General features: G+C 37.4%; 1 protein-coding gene across 1 annotated transcript in view; it reads right to left on the bottom strand.

Moving 5' to 3' along the window:
- Nucleotides 1-15,879, bottom strand: part of exoc3 (exocyst complex component 3) — a 30,545-nt gene extending 14,666 nt beyond the window's left edge. The window contains exons 1-7 of the mRNA XM_088014366.1: nt 15,461-15,879; nt 14,876-15,034; nt 9,174-9,393; nt 8,916-9,088; nt 7,467-7,679; nt 6,703-6,881; nt 6,412-6,528 (exon numbers count right to left, since the gene is read on the bottom strand). Of these exons, the coding sequence (XP_087870492.1) occupies nt 6,412-6,528; nt 6,703-6,881; nt 7,467-7,679; nt 8,916-9,088; nt 9,174-9,393; nt 14,876-15,019 (1,046 nt within the window). The 5' untranslated portion in view covers nt 15,020-15,034; nt 15,461-15,879. The remainder of the gene's footprint in view (nt 1-6,411; nt 6,529-6,702; nt 6,882-7,466; nt 7,680-8,915; nt 9,089-9,173; nt 9,394-14,875; nt 15,035-15,460) is intronic.
- Nucleotides 15,880-19,925: the final 4,046 nt, after the last annotated feature.

Raw genomic sequence — 19,925 nt, 5'->3', positions numbered from 1 at the left:
CGACTTCTTCAGATATTTGCAGGTTGGGGCCTATTTTAATCAAAATACACAAGAAAAATAGGAAACAGCCATAACAAGATTTTTATTTTTAATGTTTTTTTGTCTTTGTTGAAATCAAGTTCATGCATGAAACTTGTTTCTATACTATATTCCGGCATCTAAACAAGGGTAGAGTTTGAGCTGGGTTTGTTATAGTTAACAGTAAATTGTCTGCAAAGAATCACATCTTTTGTTCCTCATAGGCCATTTGAACTCCTGTTATGTCTGGCCTCTGCCTTATCCACTGACTTAACAGCTCTATAAACAGAGCAAAGAGGAGTAGCGAAACACAGCATCCCAACCCTGTATCTCTTTCCAAAGTAAAAGGATCAGATAGATCTCAAGTTATTTTTTCTCCTAGCAGATTATTTATTGTACAATGCTGCAATTACATCAATTATAGTCTGGTGGAACCCAAATTTGGACATCACTTTATAAAGAAAGGATCATCTGACCAAGTCAAAAGCCTTCTCCAGATCTAAACTCAGTACAAAGGTCTATTTTTTGTTGTACTACGTGATTTAATATGGAAGGTTTTTCTGATGTCCTTTGTGGTCCTTATGGATCATCACTGGCAAGATATTGTCCAGTCTCTGAGAAATTATAGCAATAAACTAGAAAATTCCTGCAGAAATTTTAAGGGGCCTGCCAAAGTGTGCCCGTCGGTTTGGACCCAGCGTTCCGATGCTAAAAATTAGCCTAAATGCTAAAGAAAGCTTCAATGTAGTCAATAACCTGTGGAGAGTCAGAAGCATGTGGACTAAGCTGTACTTGTACCATTCAGTATGTTGCATACGGTAAAATTAGCCAAAATGCTAATAATAGCATGAATGGTATCAGTAGAATGTGGGGTATCACTACCATGTTGTCACCCATTGACTCAGTCCAATCAGTATTCTAAACATGGCTAATAAGTAAATAAATTGGCTAAAAGCTTATTTTAGGTAAAATGCTAATGCGTGCAAGGAAGTGCACTAGTGGGTGGCAGTGAAATGCTAATGTTTGTGCTGATGTTAAGTTCACTATCCTGAGAAAAAAAACATAAAAGAAGAATAATGTTTTTGCACCGCCTGTGGCGGTGCACTGACATGAGGGGAGTATGTAGGCTTTTATTTTGAAACTTTCAGTAAACTTCATTTGAAATGGCAACACTAATCCCATGTGTAACAGTGGATTGGTTAAACCAGTTATCTAACACAAAAAAGAGCAATTACATGATGTAAAAATTGTCAAGGCTTTTATTTTGAAAATTTTCAATAAGCTTCATTTGAAATTGCCACACTAATTTCATGTGTAATAGTGATCGGGTTAAATCAGTTATATAATGCTCAAAGCACAAGTAGTTTATAATACCAGCCAAGTCCTCCTCTGTAATAAGTCAGTGTTCCGCCATGTTGTAGTTCTGACATGCTGCTCAGGCCTCTGTTTTAACTGAGTCTTAGCCATAGATAGAACTGTAGCTCATTCACAGTAATTGCAGTGATGAGAGAAAAATGGTGTGCGCTGAGCTCAGAACATGAAGAAAGTTGGTAATTGTTCATTTCTAAAAACAATTTCAATTTTCATAGTAAAGATTTTAATTTACACTCAAAAATTCAGACAAGTAATAATTTTCTGTAAGCAAAACATGAATAGTCACAGGAAATATGTATTCTTCCCACAATACATTTAGAGATCTGATTCAGCGCTGTGGGAATACTCACTGCCTCTGTCTGGGACCCGTTGCTATGGTAATTAATGATCTGCACCTGGGCTGGCTCTCTCTGTCAGACAAGATGCAGGTTTCTATACTTGTGAGACACCCAGCGTCGGTCTCCAGGACCCTGACAAAAAACCATAAGCCCTAGGAAAATTTAGAAAACATTTTACAGGAGCAGGCATGTGTATCTATGTCATGACCAACTTTGAGATCAATAGGCCTCTATTTGTGCCTGTGAGGGGGAGTTAAACAGAGTTTTGGAGTCAGACCTCCACTGTGCTGTGTGTGTGTTTCAGAGAGAAATCTTAGTGATGCTGTGAGTTCCTCAGACTCAAGTTTTTTCGTTTTTCTCAATTTATGTCGTCATTTTTACACAGAATCCCAATAAAAATAATAGCTCCCTTCTCGGCATCGAGCCGCACGATTTGATACCACTTTTGTGGGTGGGCATGCAGCGGTACGAGCCGCATTAACGGTAATGGAAGAAAAATAAAGATATAAAGAGACATTCTATTGGGTGTAGAACAATAGGTGCCTGCCATGCTATGCATAGGGAGAGCAGTGACTGACCTGCTTCGCAGGTTAGTCACTGCTCTCCCTATGCATTGCTATGGCATGCCCCAATAATTTCTTATCAATACTTGACACACTTGATGTAGTTTCCACAATTCAACTAATCTTTTCCCTTTTTAGGAATTAGTAAAATAATTGCATCTCTCTATGAAGATTATTTTCTTTTCTAGCACACAGTTAAAAACTCAAACAGATGCCACCTGATCTTGCATTTCTGGGTACCACTCAGAGAAATGCATCTGTTCCCTGGGATTTCCCTCCTTTCTCAACTTTCTAATAACTGATGTTAGTTGTGCTTCAGTTATGCATATTAATTATTCGTTTAAATCATCTGTAATGTAGGGAAGAGTGAGCTGGGAAAGAAATGTGTCTATCCACTGTCCATTACTCAACTTGGTTGTGAATATGAAGTTTTAAATTTGTTTTTAAAGCATTTGTGAATATTTTCTAAGCTTGTTTCAACCCTATTTGTAATATTTTTGTATTTTGTGAATAGTTCTATTATCTTGTTGTTTTTGTAGTTTAAATGCTAGGGCCTGTCTCATAGTATTTCTGTTTAGTAGTTTCTTTTGCATTTCTTGCATGTTTTTTCAACTTTTTTTTTACCAACTCAATGTTAGTTCTAGTTGCCTCCTGGAGGGTTTTGGAATGCTCTTTAGTTTTTTTAGTTCCTCTTCCAACAGATTTTTGTTTTTGTTTAATTTTCTTTTTGTCTGAGGAAAATGGCTATTATTTTCCCTCCGATTACCCCTTCAGAGCATCCCAGACTATTGCCTGACCCACCTCTTCACTATTGTTCACATCCAAGCATCTTTTGATTTCAATTATGAAATTCTTCTTAAAAAGTGTACTATTTAACAAGTTTGTATTTAGCCTCCAGAGAGTGGGTCTACTTTTCTTAGTCAGGTGTAGAGAGACAAAGATTGGACTGTGGTCTGAGATTGGGCTCGGTCCGATCTCCCAACTTTAACGATCTATGGATACGTTTTTTAAACATTAAGAAATAATCTATTTGTGAGCATATATTGTAGGAAGAGTAGTGCGTGTAGTCACGACTGGTTGGGTTTTTCCCAGTTCATCCATCGTGTTTCTAATTCTTTTCCTGGTATTTCTGAGTTTGACTTTCCATTTGATTAATCCAAATTTGGGTTTAGTCCAACATTAACAACAACACATTCGCGCTTTTAGATAGATTTTTACCCAGAATGCAAATGGAAAGAACCGTGAGTGAAACGGTGACTGATACTGACTAGTATATTTTCCATTGAGGGAAAGTAAGTTTCACATCTGCTCAAGAGCCCCCTGGTGGTTGAATAAAAATCCACATATAAACCGGAAAATACAATATATGAAAAAAAACACTGAATGCTCTCTGGTATGAGGAGGCGGGCCGGATCCGGCATTGTTCAGGGGGCCGGACCAAATGACGTGGCGGGCCGTAGTTTGGGGACCCCTGCTTTACGACTCAGAGGAGGAAAAGAACAAAATAGAGACTATTAAGGATATTGGTAATTAGATTACCAAAATTTACTGAAAAAGATGCCAAGGCAAAGAAAAAGATGCCAAGGCAAAGAAAAAGATGCCAAGGCAAAGAGAGATTCAATCACAAAAAAGGAAATTGAGGAGGTCATAAAAATTTAATGAACCAAAAAGTACCAGAAGAAGTAGATGGGTTCAATGGTGAATTTTCAAAGATGAGATCATGCCCCTCTTACAAAGAGTATTTAATTATCGCAAACGCGACTTATAAGCGAACGGTGGGAAGACACTGAGGAGTATTTATACAGGCGAGTGGATAGACTGAACACGGTGGGCAGCTGAGTAGTTGATGCTTATTGTGCAAATGTAGCTTTACGGACGAACCACACTTTAAATTTCATATCATCCTGGCCTGAACAAACGGGTGGCGGAGCGCATCGTGGCGCTACATGGCTGGTAGATGAGTTTCTGAGTGTGACGAACGAAGGTGCCGTAAATATCTCGTATTGCTCCCCCCATTCTTACGTTCGTACCCTGGTCTATCGGTCGTCTTACCGGACTTAAGTTCATCTGTCCCCTGGTCTCTTTCCTCCCCTCCACCCCCATCTTACATTCGTTTGCTCGCCTGTCCCCCACCACCCCAAGCCCCCAACTCCAGGCAACATTTCCCCTATTCTCAAACCCAAAGCTTGACAGATATGGGTCAAGGTGAGAGTTCATCTATTGAACTGACTGAAGATGAATACATAAACTAAAAGCTGGAGCACAGACATTTTTATGAGCGTATTTGTGAGCCTGCCTCTTTGTTATTAATTTGAATATAATTTCAGATTTTTGTATACATTTTCTTCAGGTTAACTTAGAAAGTGAACCGTTATTGTTACAGGTTAATTTTCTAAACTACAAAAAAAGCAATTGTTAGGGACGCTCAAATATGAAAAGATGGACCAATATTGATATCTGATAGCAACATTGGTGTTATGCCAGATTTACCAACATTTTATTTTATAAATTTTTTATCCGATTAATCGTAAGAATAATCGATAGATTACTCGATTACTAAAATATTCGTTTGCAACAGCCCTATTTTGGACAAATATCAGGCCATAAAGTAAATAACCAAAGTCAGAGGATTTGATGTTGGTTGTCAAATGGCCAACAGACGAACGTAATGCAATATTACCAAGCTTATTGGGAATAATTCTGCAATAACCAATTAAAAGAGGTCACTTTTAATTGGTCCCAGAGAAGATTCAGATATTTGTGTGTGATGATTATACCACAAACCCCGAAACTATTTAACATAAACTATGGTAGATTAATTACACAAAATCAGACTTGACTAGATGGGAGATTCTTCCTCTGTCCCTCCTGGGCAGAACAGAAACAGTGAGAATGAATTTACTCCTACAATTAATGTAAGCCACTCCCTATTTGGATACCGGCTTCCATTTTTAAAACTTTGGATAAAATTATTATTAATTTTATTTGGCAAGAGACGAAACCAAGTTGAACTTTTTTGCAACATTGCCATTTGAACTTTATCTTTACTGAGTTTAGATAAAACTCTCCATCTCTTAATTGGTTATTTATGTCATTTATACAAAGAAAGAAATCACCTTTATTTGAATTCTCTCCATTTAGGTAATATTCTTTGCCATTTTACAAATAACGCCGGAAAGCCTGCCCCCACTCACTAAACCTAATAGAATATGAACAGGCGAAACAAAAGCAAACATGCAAACAGGAACAATGAAAAAGATGGTTCTCTTTCAGTACCCTAAAACCATGGTTTACTCTCTGCACTGAAGTTGGCTAGTGGGTAGCCATGGTGCAGATTTATTTGTTTTTCATGCCAGACAAATCCCTTGTGTTTCCAAGCTTTGCAAAGTAATGACTTTATACAGCATTTGAAACTCAAAACCTCACTACAACTGAACACGGTGTTCCCTCTAAGGGCTGTGGTCCCAGTGTCTGATGAGCTCGTTCAATCTGCATGTCCGTCCCGTTGCCTATCAGACTGAGTGGCTCTTTCAATAAAGTCTCCACAAATGTAATCATCGATTCAGAGCCCTTTTCAGCCCCCTCTGACTTTCTCTCTCCTGGATTGGCTCTCTGGGTCTACCAGCTCCTCCAGCTTCATGTGTAATTTTAGTAGCTCTGCTACCTCCTCCATCTTCTCCAGCCGCCACTCTACTTTCATGAATTCTTGCGTTCACTTTTCTTATTTCCTCTTTGAGAGTTGAAAGTTGATCTTTGTTTTCCTGGCAGAACCCTATCAGCTAACATTTCCAGGCTAGCCATTCTGTCCTTAGTTCCTACTCGCTTAATGCTATGATAAGTTAGATGTACTTTTTCTGTCTATATCTTTTTGTCCTCTTTTCTCTATTGTTATATTGTTGTTGGGCTTCATTACAGTCTTGCACCATTTAACTGCTTTTTGTAATGCAATATTACCAAGCTTAATGGGAATAATTCTGCAATAATTTATCCAGTTCTCGAGAGCCTCTTTACCAACCTGCCATCTTTACAGTGTCCGACCAGAACCTCAAAAGGGTTAGATTTATTTTAAACATGTATTGTGAGTGTTTATAAACAAACATGTTGAGTAACAAACTAACCTCTTATAAGTGTTGAGAACCCAAGTCAGCAGTGACACAATTTCATTAGCTTCCAGATCCTCCAAGGCCAGCTCCTTCACACGAGTGGACACAGCATTGTGATAGAGGCTGAAAAATCTAGACCATAAAACCATCCAGAAATTGAACAATATATTACCATTCAGAGTTATTTCACAAGTTGTTTTTGTTTAGATTTTCTGACTTAGAGCTTTAAAAAATCCCGTTGCTTCTAAATTAAAAGACTATATTGTGCATAGTGTTACAAAGAAGTGATCATTCTAAATGCATCACCTGTTGAAGGTGTTGTAGTGTGGGGGGAAGCACTGCACCATGAGATTTTTAACAACAATAAGGTCGTCCAGAACGTATTTCCTGGTTATTTCCAGCAGACGAACGAGCCACATTTTATCAGCCTCTCTGGTCACTGCCTGGGTGCCCTCGATGCGTGTGCTCACAGTACCCTCCAACACCTGATGAGGAGGAGAAGGTCAGATTGAGCAATAAAGGATGGCGTATGCAAGGAAGAAAAAAAGGTGGAATAGCAAGACTAAGACTCATTTGATTTCCACCATTCAAAGTTTCACAAACTCAAAGATTTTGACTTTGTATCTGAGTTAATGTGTTTGTAGTTGTAGAAGTTTAGATTCTAAGCCCAAACTACACCAGGTTTCTTGCATGCTCTGGTCCTCAACCCCATTGAGACTGTGCGATCCTCATATTTTTGACTAATCAGTACAGGACTAGGGTCATACATTGACAAAACTGTGTCATCGGCTTACATATGGTAGGGGATCTCAACAACGGGAATAAAGGAGATGTTAAAGTGGCCCAAGAATGGACCCTTGTGGATCTCCACAGTTGATTTTGGTTGTCCAGATTTATAATTACGGAATGTCCAAAAGTAATCCATGTCTGCCATAAAACACTGCATTCCTGTGAGGGACTTAGAAGTATTTGGACCTAAAGATGTTCTCTGAGCCTACAGTTTCAGTAATATTCTTAACTTGAAGGCTTTGAGAAGTATTCATGAGTAAATCCATTTAAGCTCCTCTGACCTGAAACATCTTGTCCTTCCAGTGTTTGGGTCGCCCAGGTGGAATGAAGCCAGTCTGTTTCTTCCGGTCAACCATCCGCCGGTCAAGCTTCTCCTCTCGCTCAATAATACGGACCACAGACACCAACATGGTAGGGTCGCGACGAACGGTTACCATGGACCTCTGCAGTACCATCCACAACTGCTTAGCAAGCTCATCTGATAGTCTTTGTACCTTGGAGAAAAATTGGAAAACATTTATAGTTAACATTTTGTTTTTTATATCTGGGAATGTTAAAACTAGTTTGGGTGTTCTGATGGTTCTGTCAACAATGATGCAACAATAAAAAAATTTTCTTCACATAGAGAAAACAACAAAACCATTTGAACTGCTTAAGGGTTTTACCTAATAAAATCACACAAATCTCTAAATATTTCAAAGGAAATGACCACAATAAGAATTGACCACACTTATACTGCCTCCCAAAGAACAAAAACAACCTATCCACAAAGTTTGATTAGTATATTTGATTAATGGACAGAATTATAAACAAGATAACTGAAAAATGACAAAGCCAAAATTGTTATCCCTCCTGAGATTTAATGGTAATGTGGTCTCTCCGACACCTGACAACAGCCTCTCTCTGTAGTAGTTCTTCACTTGGATGGCACATGTCTCTTGCGGTGTATGAGCCAATTCTTCCATGGCAAATCATTCCATCTCATCTAGGTTGCATGGTCTTTAAGCATTGTTGTGTCTCCAGTAATGATGGACTGAACAACAAGGCATGTAGATACTGGTTTAAAAACAATTAATCCCAGAATGCACTGCATTAACCTACTGATAGTTTTAGGAGGAAGATGAGTTTTATTGCATGAATGTGTGACATGTTAACTAAAACCCATCTGCTGAAGGTCAGCTTCTTTTCACAATGGCTGCTGTATTGAAGAACACATGCTTTTTGGACCCATCAAGCAGACTGACCAAATGCATTCTGTGCTTAATGCAGAAAGTTATTGCGTGCCTGCCTCAACATGCTCTACCGGCATCCAATTGAGTTCAGTTCAGATAGACACTGGAGGATCATTCAGGAACTCTCCCTGTACCCACAGACTATACAGCTGCTGTCTTTGGTTTCTGTTCCGTTACATTTCCAAGATATTTCAGATTTTACAGAGTCTCGAATCCCTTTTTCATCTTTATTTTAACATCTAAAATATTTACATCAAATATGAACTGCATAAACTCTAGTGAGTGAAACATTGTTAAGATCTCAGCTCTGTTGGTATCACAACTTGATACCAAAGATGTGAATCATTTCATGTGCATCCTTGACTTCATGACATCTCATGTTGAGTATTGATCCTTCCTTACTATAAAGATTTGTGGAGGTTTGTATTGCTTTTGTGAGTGAAGCAGGATGCTTACTAAAGCTAGCAACATCTTATAATTGCACTCAGCTACACTTACGTCTTCAAAGTAGATAAAGATGAGGTTCATGTCACTGGTGTTCTTGCTGTCCATACGATACTGCTCATACATAAGGTCATCACGAGAGCACTCCAGCTCCATCAGCTTCCTGTGAGCCTGCAGCAGCTCCCCCTGCTCAGTCAGCTGCTGGGTCTCCACCACTATCTCTGGAACTGAACCCAGAACGATAGAACAGCATACAGAACATTAAACAGATCCAAAACACTCATATTTTAGATATAATATGACAAAACCTACCAGAGAAAATGTTTTTCAGGTTTTCCACGGCAGCAGCTAGCTGACTGTGCTGAACAACGGCATCCTTCACATCTTTTAGGTTCTCAATAGTGTTGATGCTCTGCCTCCAGTCTTTGCTCACATTAGCCAGAGAGCTCTGGATATCTTTGACATCCAGCAGGGCAGTATGCAGCTGGGTCAATCCTGTGCGAACACCATCCAGCTGAGACTGTATTGCTGCCTGTACACCACCACAGAAAACAGAACTAGTTATTGGAAGTGTTGAAGGGTGAGTCTAACCTGCCAAAACACGGCAGACTAAACCAAAAAACACAAAACCACTTCAGTAGCGCTCAAGGATTTGGTGAGAAGTTCCTGTTTTTCTCACAGCTTCCATCTGCTAGTGTTTAAGCTTAAGTAAACCTGTAAAGGAGGGGAGTATACTTAACAGAGACTCAGCAAGATCACTACCGTTAACATGTATATGAATACTGACAATACAATTACTTATCAGGCTCAACAAAATGAGGAATAGCATTGTTTTCCTTTTTTGTTGAGAAATAAACATCTGCCTCCAAACACAATAGGTTCTCCTAATGCTAATTCAGCCCTGATTCCAGACATATTTATTTTGCCTCCATTTCAGTCAGAATTTTGCAAGAGCTGCAGTCTTGTTACTGCTGTTTTGAAGGTTCTAAATGCCATAACTGAAGCTTTAATAAAAACAATGCTGACTTTCCTTTTCCACTAATTTTTCAAAGGCATTTGTTGTTTGTCACAACCTTTTATACAAATACTCCAAGTAAAGGTTGTGGGTGGCAACAGGTGATTTGTTCTATGACTTTGTATTTTTGTTTTTATGTTGTAAAACACTTTGAAATGCCTTGTTGCTTAAATGTGCTATAAAAAAGTATTTAGTTTTTTAGCACATTCCGATTCAATTCTTTGAAAACTATACGTTGTTCATTTCTTGCAAAGACATTGACAAAATAATATCTGATAATGTCTTAAAACTTAGACATAAGAAAAGTTAGCTTGATCAAATTCAAAAAGTTGTCAAATATATCATTTTAAGATCTTCACATCATCACACTGAACATTTGACAAAAAACATCTGCACCCCCTGGTGTGTTCCTAATTTCTTAGTAATAAAAGTTTCCAAAGTAGTAATAACATTTCCAAATATAAGAATTAACAACAGATTTAGTTTCCAAACTAGCACAGGTATATTTTAGATACTTAAAGAAAAAACAAAATTGATAAAACTTATTATTTACAAAAATTTAACATAAATTTACACATAATGTTAATCAAATGTCTGTCAGCTGTTGTTTTTTCTCAACAAGCAGTTGAGTCGTTCGGTGAGTACACCCACCCGAACCCTTAATTAGGGTGTTTAATATACTTTTTTATTGGTTCTAGTTTTTAATTTTATTTATTTAATATCAAAGTAGGAAACACATGGTGAGGTGCATTACATTAATGAAAGGAAAAAGATAATTAAAAAAAGAAAATCACAGAACAAAAAACAAAGTTTTGTGTTTTAAAGAATGAGTATTATTAACCATATGTGGTTCTAATTTTTAAATGTCATGTTTTTGTGACCTGTAAGCAGAGAAGAATCTTAAAGAACAGGAATAAAGGCTTTCATACATCTATGCGTGTGTAATAATCTATAACATTGTGTTTCACTTGGTATCTAGAAACCTTGGTATCCCTATTTCAGCAGTGCATAATGTTATTGAAAAGTTGCTGAAATAAATGGACTTTTCAATAATATCCTAATTTAATTAATGGGTCTGTGCACTGAATGAAAAAATCTATAAAAGAAAAACAGAGTTGTTGTTTCTTGTTTACTTTAAAATAACTAAGAAGTAAGGCGTAGTATTACAGTCCTGCTTACCATTTATTGACACCCATGAAGTTTAAGTACGTATTATGGAATATTTACTTAAGGAAATTCATCAAGTTCATCAAGTATTGCATCATCCCTCGTCACCTCAGGTTCCCGCTCGTACTCCTTAACCATCAGCCTTCTTACTAACACCCTACTATTGCCCTTATCTACCTCAACTGTACCATGCCTGTTATTGTTAGCCCATAAAATCTCACGTCAGCATCCTACTTCCTTAGTTAATTATCCTTCTCCTTCCCTTTTCACCGTCTCTTGGCCTTGGCCCCGGCACTCACTTTTAGAGGGAAGACATCTCAAAATGCATATCCAAGCTTATCACAATTCACAGCACAATGCCTTCTGCTGGGGTCTGAGCACCAAAGAACTTTAATTAATTTATGTCAACAAAACTTTTTAGTCGCCGTTTTTCTCTGTGTGAATCTCAGGCTGAAATGAAGCCTAGGCGTAAATTCAAAGTGGAAGACTCTTCAGCCTCAACTGTGTCACCCAATCACCATGTCACGTTCATCCGCCGCAGCCTATCGGCATTGGACCATACCCTGTCATAGCCAGTCATTGTTCAGGAATCTGTTTATAAGGACCTTCATCAACGGCACCATCTGCCGTGCTCTACACATCTCCACCGCTTCACCACCTCTATGCTCCCGGCTCCTTCAGGCCTCCATCTTTTTTCCGACCTCCACCACCAGTGTAAGAGGGAAAATGTCTCAAATAATCATCGCAAAATGTTCATCCAAGCTTATCGCAATTCACAGCACAATGTCTTCTGCTGGGTTCCGAGCAACAAAGAACCTCAATTCATTTATATGTCAATAAAACCTTTTAATCGCTGTTTTTCTCTGTGTAAATCTCAGGTTGAAATGAAGCCTAGGCATAAATTCAAAGCGGAAGACTCTTCACCCTCACCTGCGTCATCCAATCGCCATGACATTTTACTGCAGACAGCTTTTGCTTGATACAAAACAGCAAATTATAACACTTAAAAAGATAAACATTATGAGGAAAACAGACAAATGTAATGTTTACCATGTCAATGGTATTGGCACCCTTTGCTGCAAATCAGCATGGAAACCCAATTCGGCTCACGTACTGCAAATCACAAATAAGGATTTGCAACAGGAGCACCTGTGATGAACTGCCTTCAGGTTGGTGTGAATGGTGGAAAAAACACCACATCAAACATCTAAAGACCTGAAGACCAACCTGGAGCAATCTGGTGTAATTGTTTCAGCAAGTACCACACGCCGCACACTAAAGAAAGCAGAGTTTTATGGGCAGAGGCCAATAAGACCCCATTGCTGAAAACATAAAAAAGAATGATTGATCTTCACGAAAGAGAACCTGGTCAAACCTCAAGCCTTCTGGGACAATGTTTGATGGACAGATGAAACAAACATGGAGCTTTTTGGTCATGCACACAAACAGTATGTTTACAGATGGCACAATGAAGCCTTTGAGGAGAAGAACACCATACCAACAGTCAAGCATGGTGGAAGATCCATAATGCTGTGGAACCGGTTTGCTGGAGGTCTTGACCGTATCACAGGCATCATGAAATCAGAAGATTATCAAGCAATTCTAGACAAAATGCCATCCGCAGTGTAAGGAAACTTGATTTGAGGCAAAATAAAGACCCAAAGCACACAGGAATGATTGAAAGGGAAAAAATTGACTGCTTTAAAATGGCTAGCAATGAGTCCTGATCTCAATCTAACTGAAACTCTTTGGGTGGAGCTGAAATCTGCCATTGGAGAAATGAACCCTGTAAATGTTCAAGAGCATGAGCAAATTGCAAAGGAGATGTGGGAGAAAACACCACCAGAGAAGAGCAAGAAGCTTATAGATGTAGATAAGAAACGTTTGGAGGGCGTCATCACTGCCAAAAAGTGTGCAACCAAATATTGAGGGGTGTCAATCTTAGTCCACATGCTGATTTTCTATTTTGTCCTCTGGAATTAATATATCTGCGTTGAAATAACTTTGTGAAAATACTGTGGACCTCCAATTGAAAGATCTTGCTGATATAAATTTTGAACATTTCCATTTATTTCTGAAGATATTCACTCAGTTATGCAAAACATGAAAAGGTGCCAACAATGGTGAGCAGGACTGTCTGTATTGTACTGACTGTAGCCATTTTCATGGAATATAGTGCAATTCTATAGCACAAGCTTTGGAATGGGCCTCTGTCTCTTTAAGAAACTCCTGGTCTTTCCACTACTCTCAGCATGTCATCACAAGGTTTCTTCATTACAGAATTCATAGGAGTGTTGGGCTGAGAAGTACTTTGTATGATGAGCTCAGCAGATGCACAGTTCCATCAGGTGTCTGCTAATTGCTGCTGATGCTAGTCTGAAGGAACTGAGTGGGGGAAAACACAGGAGAGGGCTGATCTGTGAGGTGAAAGCTAAGCTGGAGACTGCAGCTCTCAGGAGAAGCTGTGTGGAAAAGGCAGCGCTTGGTGAGAGCAAGTGTTCAGGCACCGTGGAATGGTTGAGATGGGAGATTCTCAAGTAAGTAAAGTTTATCCATAAAATGCTTTTCACAGACATGAAATCACAAAGCACTGTACAATAAAAATCAATTTGAAACCATACAAAACATAAAACCAACATAATAAACACAATAAAATCAAGAGTTAAATACCTGGGAAAATAGAAATGTTTTTAGTTGCTTTTTAAAAACCTCCACAGAGTCAGAAAAACGGAGCTGCAAGGGCCAGCTGTTCCATAGCCTTGGGGCCACCAACTGGCCCGGTCCCCTTTAGTTTTTAACAGTGTTGGTGGAACAACCAGGAGATTCAGACTTGAGAACAAAGACCACGAGCAGCAGAATACTTAGTTACAAACTGAAAGATAATCAGGAGAGGCCATGTAATGCTCTGTATGTCAGCACACGTACTTTAAAACTAATTCTAAAATCAACTGGGAGCCAGAGCAGTGAATATAGAACAGGAAAGATACGACAGAATTTACTGGATTTGGTGAGAAATCTGGCTGCTGCATTCTGTATTGACTGCAGTCGTGAAATTGAGGATTTATCCAGGCTGTTAAAAAAGTCATTACAGTAGTCCAGACGAGATGACATGAAAGCATGAATGATTTCCTCCAAGTCAACTCTGGAGATCATTCGTCTAATCTTGAAAATTAATTGAAAGAAACAAATCAAACACGCAAGACAAAATCAAAGCAACACTACAGGTATATTTTTGAAACCAGAGCTCTCCATCCATTTTCTATACAGCCTTGTCCCATAGTGGGGTCGGGAGGGTTGCTGGTGCCTATCTACAGCTAACGTTCCAGGCGAGAGGTGGGGTCATCCGTCATCCTGGACAGGTCGCCAGTCTGTCGCAGGGTAACACAGAGACAGACAGGACACACACCAGGGACAATTTAGAGAGGCTAATTTATCTGACAGTCAGGTTTTTGGAGTGTGAAGCAGAAAGGAACTCACCGGGTTCATGGAAACTCCATGCAGAAAGACCCCGGGCTGGGAATTGAACCCAGAACCTTCTTGTTGCAAGGTAACAGTTCTACCAACTGCACCACTGTGCCTAATATTTTCTTTCTATCTGGCTGAGATCAGGACTGCAGGTCAGAAAAGTTTTTTTGGTAACAAGAAGCTCTCTACAAACTGTCTCTGAGCTAATCTTATATATGTCAGTTTTGGCTCCATGTTCCTCAGAATCCACTGATGATGTTAGAAAGGGCCGGCTTGAGTACTTGACTCGATATATGGAGTATTAGAATAGACTGTTCACACATTTCCAGTTCAGTTACAGTGCTGCTGGTTTGATTTGGTGAAGTACCTTAAGTCTGGCCTCCACAGAAGCCTTCTTCCGGGCTTCTCTCCTTCGGTACTGCTCCACTTTATCCAGTTGATCGGACCTCTGCAGCATGCCGGCCACACGCTGCACTGCAGTCGCTACAGCCTCCCTGCTGGTCTCCTCCATGACGAATAGCTGGACCTACGGATGGAGCGGGGGGGGGGGGGGTTGAAATCCCAATTTGGGAATTTTGTCTCTTCCAAGGGGATCGTTAACAGTTCAATCTACTGGTGGAAAAGTTTCTTAATCATTGTAGCTACTTCCACTGAGAACAGTCAGAAGACTCGGTGTATCTGGGGACTCTGGATCTGATCAGCTGACCACAGTTTTAATGGCGTCAGCAGGTCATCGCTACCAACACCAGCAGAACATTATACTGGCATGTAAGCGAAAGTGACGTAGGTTCCCATAGAAAAATAAACAGCACAACTTGACTTTGTCAGAAAAACGTAACAAATCAACAAGAAAGGCCATCTGAAGCTGCCATAGCATCGCTAAGCTAATTGGAGACACGAAGCTCTTGGTGTTTCTAAGCACTTCTCTACAGGAACCAGGAAACATTCTTACCTCAACAAGTTACAGAAGAAAATTGGTCTTTGTCTCTACAAACAAAACAACGTTTCACATATAAACTGTCTTTGTTGTATTATTGCCTCCTCTTCCTCCTCTTCCTTCTTCTTCTTCTTCTTCTTTTTGTTTTATGGCGGTTGGCAAACAACTTTCAGGTGCATTACCGCCACCTTCTGGACTGGAGTATGAACCAGATGTCTAATCCCTATAGTCTCCCTATTAGACCTGTTTTTCTAAGAAACCTAAACACGGAATTAAAAACCACATCTCCAGATGATTTTTGTAGCAGATCTCTAATATTTAATTTAACTTTATTCCTATTTAACTCTTCTACTAATTCCTCTCTTTCTAGATTATATTTATTACATTCCATAAAAATATGTATAACTGTTTCCATCTTTCCACAAAAATTACATAACCCCGTACTATGTTTATTTATTATTTTCAAAGTGCTATTTAACCCTACATGTCCAAATCTTAACCTAGATATAATATCTTCCTCTCATTTATTCCTATTTTCTTTTCTACACTCCCCCACTTTTTTTTGAATATTATAATAAAACCTTGCTTTCTTTTCACCCTCCCACTGTTCCTGCCACTTCTTCTTGTAATATATTTTACTTATACTCCTTATCTCATTTTTACTATACTTAACTTCCAATTCAATTTCATTTCTCTTACTCGCACTCTTTGCAAATGTATCTGCTAATTCATTTCCAACTATTCCGGTATGAGCCGGAATCCAAATAAATTTAACAGTAGATCCACTTTTTCCCATTTTATGTATTGATTTATTTATATCTATCAGAATGTCTTGTCTTGCTTCCGACTCTTGTTCCATAATACTTATTAATGCACTACTTGAGTCAGAACAAATTAACACTTTCTTTTCGCTTAATTTTTCACTCCATTTTAACGCCATTGAAATAGCCATTAACTCTCCTGTGTATACATTCAAACTATCCGTTAACCTTTTATTTTCCATAATGTTTAAATCTGGAATTATAAATGCTATTCCTACTCTATTATTTATCATTTTTGATGCATCTGTATATATTTGTAAGTATTTTCCATATACCCTTCTTATGTATCCTTCCACCTCTCCTTCTACCGTTTGTTTTCCTTCTTCCAACAATGTTAAATCAACTTTCATCTCTTTTTGTATCCAAGGCGGGTTACATGAAAAATCCACCACCGGGCTAATTAAACATTGATTTAATCCTATTTCCTTTATGTCCTTATTTATTATCCATCCAAAACTATTTACATTTACACTCTTAACACTTTCTTGGCATGGTTGTAATATATTATTTATAGGATAATTTCTTTTATGCCCTTTTACGTTTGCCCAAAACCCTACTCCTAATTGTTTCCTTCTTAACTCCAATGGCATTTCCCCCATTTCTACCTGTAGTGCTGACACTGGTGTCGTCTTCATTGCCCCACAGCAAATTCTTAACGCTTGATACTGTATTTTATCTATTTCTTTTAATAAGTTACCTGAGGCAGAATTATATACCACACATCCATAATCTATTACCGATCTAATAAGTCCAATATATAATATTTTCAAAGTTTTCCTACCTGCTCCCCATTCTTTGCCTCTCAAACACTTCATGATATTTAATATTTTTTTACTTCTCTCTATTATTTTACTAATATGTATTTTCCATGTAAGCGTTTTATCGAACCATAAACCTAAATATTTGAATTTATCTACCCTTTCTACTTCCTTATCATACATTTTTAATTTTATATTAGCACCTACCTTCCTCTTAGTGAAGTTAACAAATTTAGATTTTGAACTTGAAATTTGAAATCCCCACTCTAGCGCCCAATCTTCTACTTTACCTAACGCTTCTTGCATTTTATAATTTATAAATTTTATATTTCTTCCCCGTTTCCAAATAAGACCATCATCCGCATATAAAGTCATTCCGAACTTACCTTCGATTTTACTAAAAATATCATTAATCATTATTATAAATAACATTGGACTTATGATACTACCTTGAGGAGTGCCATTTTCAGTTAAATATTTTGAACTTACTTCATTTCCTATTTTAACTCTTATACTTCTATCAGTTAAAAAATCTTTAATCCAATTATAAATTTTTCCTCTTAACCCTATTTGTTTAATTTTAATCAGTAAACCTTCCTTCCATAACATATCATATGCCTTCTCAATATCCAGGAACACTGCCATTAAAACCTCTTTATTCACCTGTGCTTTTCTGATTTCATGTTCAAGCTGTACCATAGGATCTGTTGTACTTCTTCCTTTCCTGAAGCCATATTGGTATGATTTTATTTTTCCTCTCGATTCTAAAAAGTACATTAATCTATTATTCACCATCCTCTCCATTACTTTCCCGATACAAGATGTTAAAGCTATTGGCCTGTAACTTTCAGTTAACTGAGGATCCTTACCTGGTTTACAGATAGGAATAATAATTGATTCTTTCCACTTATCTGGCAAAGTTCCTTCTTTTATTATATAATTTTAGTAAAACTAATTTACTCCTTTCACTCAAGTTTTTAAGCATAACATAATTTATTTGGTCCTCCCCTGGTGTTGAATTTTTTGTATTCTTTAATGCTTTATTTAACTCTGTCATTGAAAACTTCATATTTATAGTATCATTATCATCCATTTCCTCATTTATCCTTCCATTATATTTTCTCATCGTTAACTCTCTTCCTTCTTTCTCTTCTTTACTAAGATTTTCATAACTATGCACTTTAGCTAAAACTTTTACTAATAATTCTACCTTATCTTTATCTTCTATAATCATATTTCCATTATTTTTCAGTATTGGAAAATTGTATTCCTTTGACTTTCCTGACATTTTCTTAATTGTATTCCATACTCTATCTAATGCTGTAGTTTTTCCTAATGATTCACAATATTTACTCCAATAAAACTTTTTCGCATTTCTAATTTTCCTCCTGACTTCTGCTTGTTTCCTCTTATAACTAATTAGGTTTTGGAAACTGGCATCTTTTTTAAGTGTTTTAAAAGCCTTATTCCTTGCTTTAATTGCCATTGTACATTCTATATTCCACCAAGGGACTATTCTTTTCTTTTTAATCCCTTTACCTTTTGGGATTGCTTCTTTTGCTACTTCGATAATACTCTTACTAACTTCTAAATTTAATCCGTTTATTGATTTATTTATATCTATATTTATCAATCTATTTTCACTTATATCTTTATATTTCCTCCAATCAGCATCTTTAAACCTCCATCTTCCTTGACTATTCACCTGTTCTTTTTCCGCATCTATCTCAACTTCAGTAAATATTGGATAATGATCACTGCTTATTGTACTATTTTTATTTATTTTCCATTTACAACTATCTGCCATTCCTTGCGATACTAGAGTGAGATCAATGGCAGATTCCTTACCACTAATCATATCCAACCGAGTTCCTTCCCCATTATTTAATACTACCAATTCTTTTTCCTCAATTATTTCTTCTAAAATTCCCCCATTATAATCATCTTTCTCACCCCATAAAGTGCTGTGTGCGTTAAAATCCCCACACCATATTAGCTTCTCTCCCCTGTGTTTAATTATATTTTCTATCTTTGCTTTATCTATTTTTTTACAAGGATTATAATAGTTTATAATTTCTATACTTCCACTTTTTGTCCACATTTTAATTCCATGAATCTCTAATTCCGTGTCAAATTGTATCTTACTAAATTTTATCTTTTCTTTTATACATATAGCACATCCTCCTCCATTTCCATTTCCTCTGTCTCTTCTTATAGTTGAATACCCCCTAATACTAAACTGTAATGTTTGTTTTAACCAAGTTTCTTGAATACAAATTACATCTGGTTTCTCCTTTAATCTATTAATAAAACCTTTAAACTCTTGACCATTAGCAATTAGACTTCTAGCATTCCATTGTAATATTAAAATTATATGACTATTTGATTTGCTTCATTTTCACCTGATCCCTCTCCTTGTCTGAGTTCCTCCTGAATTCCTTCCCATGATAAATCCGTGACATTAAAGAATCTTACTGCTGCTTTCACTATTATTTTAATTTTTTCCGTTTTAGTCTTCCTCCTCTTCCAGCTTGTAAACTTCTTCTTGTATTTATTGGCGGTTGGCAAACCACTTTAAGGGCGGATTACCGCCACCTATTGGACTGGAGTGTGTAACTGAAGCTTAAACAAGAAAAGAAAAATAATTTTCTTTTGGTCAATCTGGTTTGTCTTGAAAATGAAAAGACTGATGGTTAGACACTGGTAATGTTTGTTTATCCTGCAAAGGTGACTAACAAATATCATCTCTTTCATCATTATACTTTTGAAAAAAACAATAAAACTTGTTCTAATGGTTGATTATCAAATATAATCGGTAATTAAGCCTTGTATGTCTAGTTCTTAATAGAGCATTTTTCTTTACTTTCCTGGTTATTCTAACTTATTTTTAAATGTTGTGAA

This window comes from Poecilia mexicana, unplaced genomic scaffold (genome assembly GCF_051168715.1).
Source record: "Poecilia mexicana isolate PSO_F unplaced genomic scaffold, ASM5116871v1 scaffold_17, whole genome shotgun sequence".
Taxonomy (NCBI): domain Eukaryota; kingdom Metazoa; phylum Chordata; class Actinopteri; order Cyprinodontiformes; family Poeciliidae; genus Poecilia; species Poecilia mexicana.
Note: the sequence above shows the minus strand (reverse complement) of the source record. Positions and strands in the feature narration are given on the sequence as shown.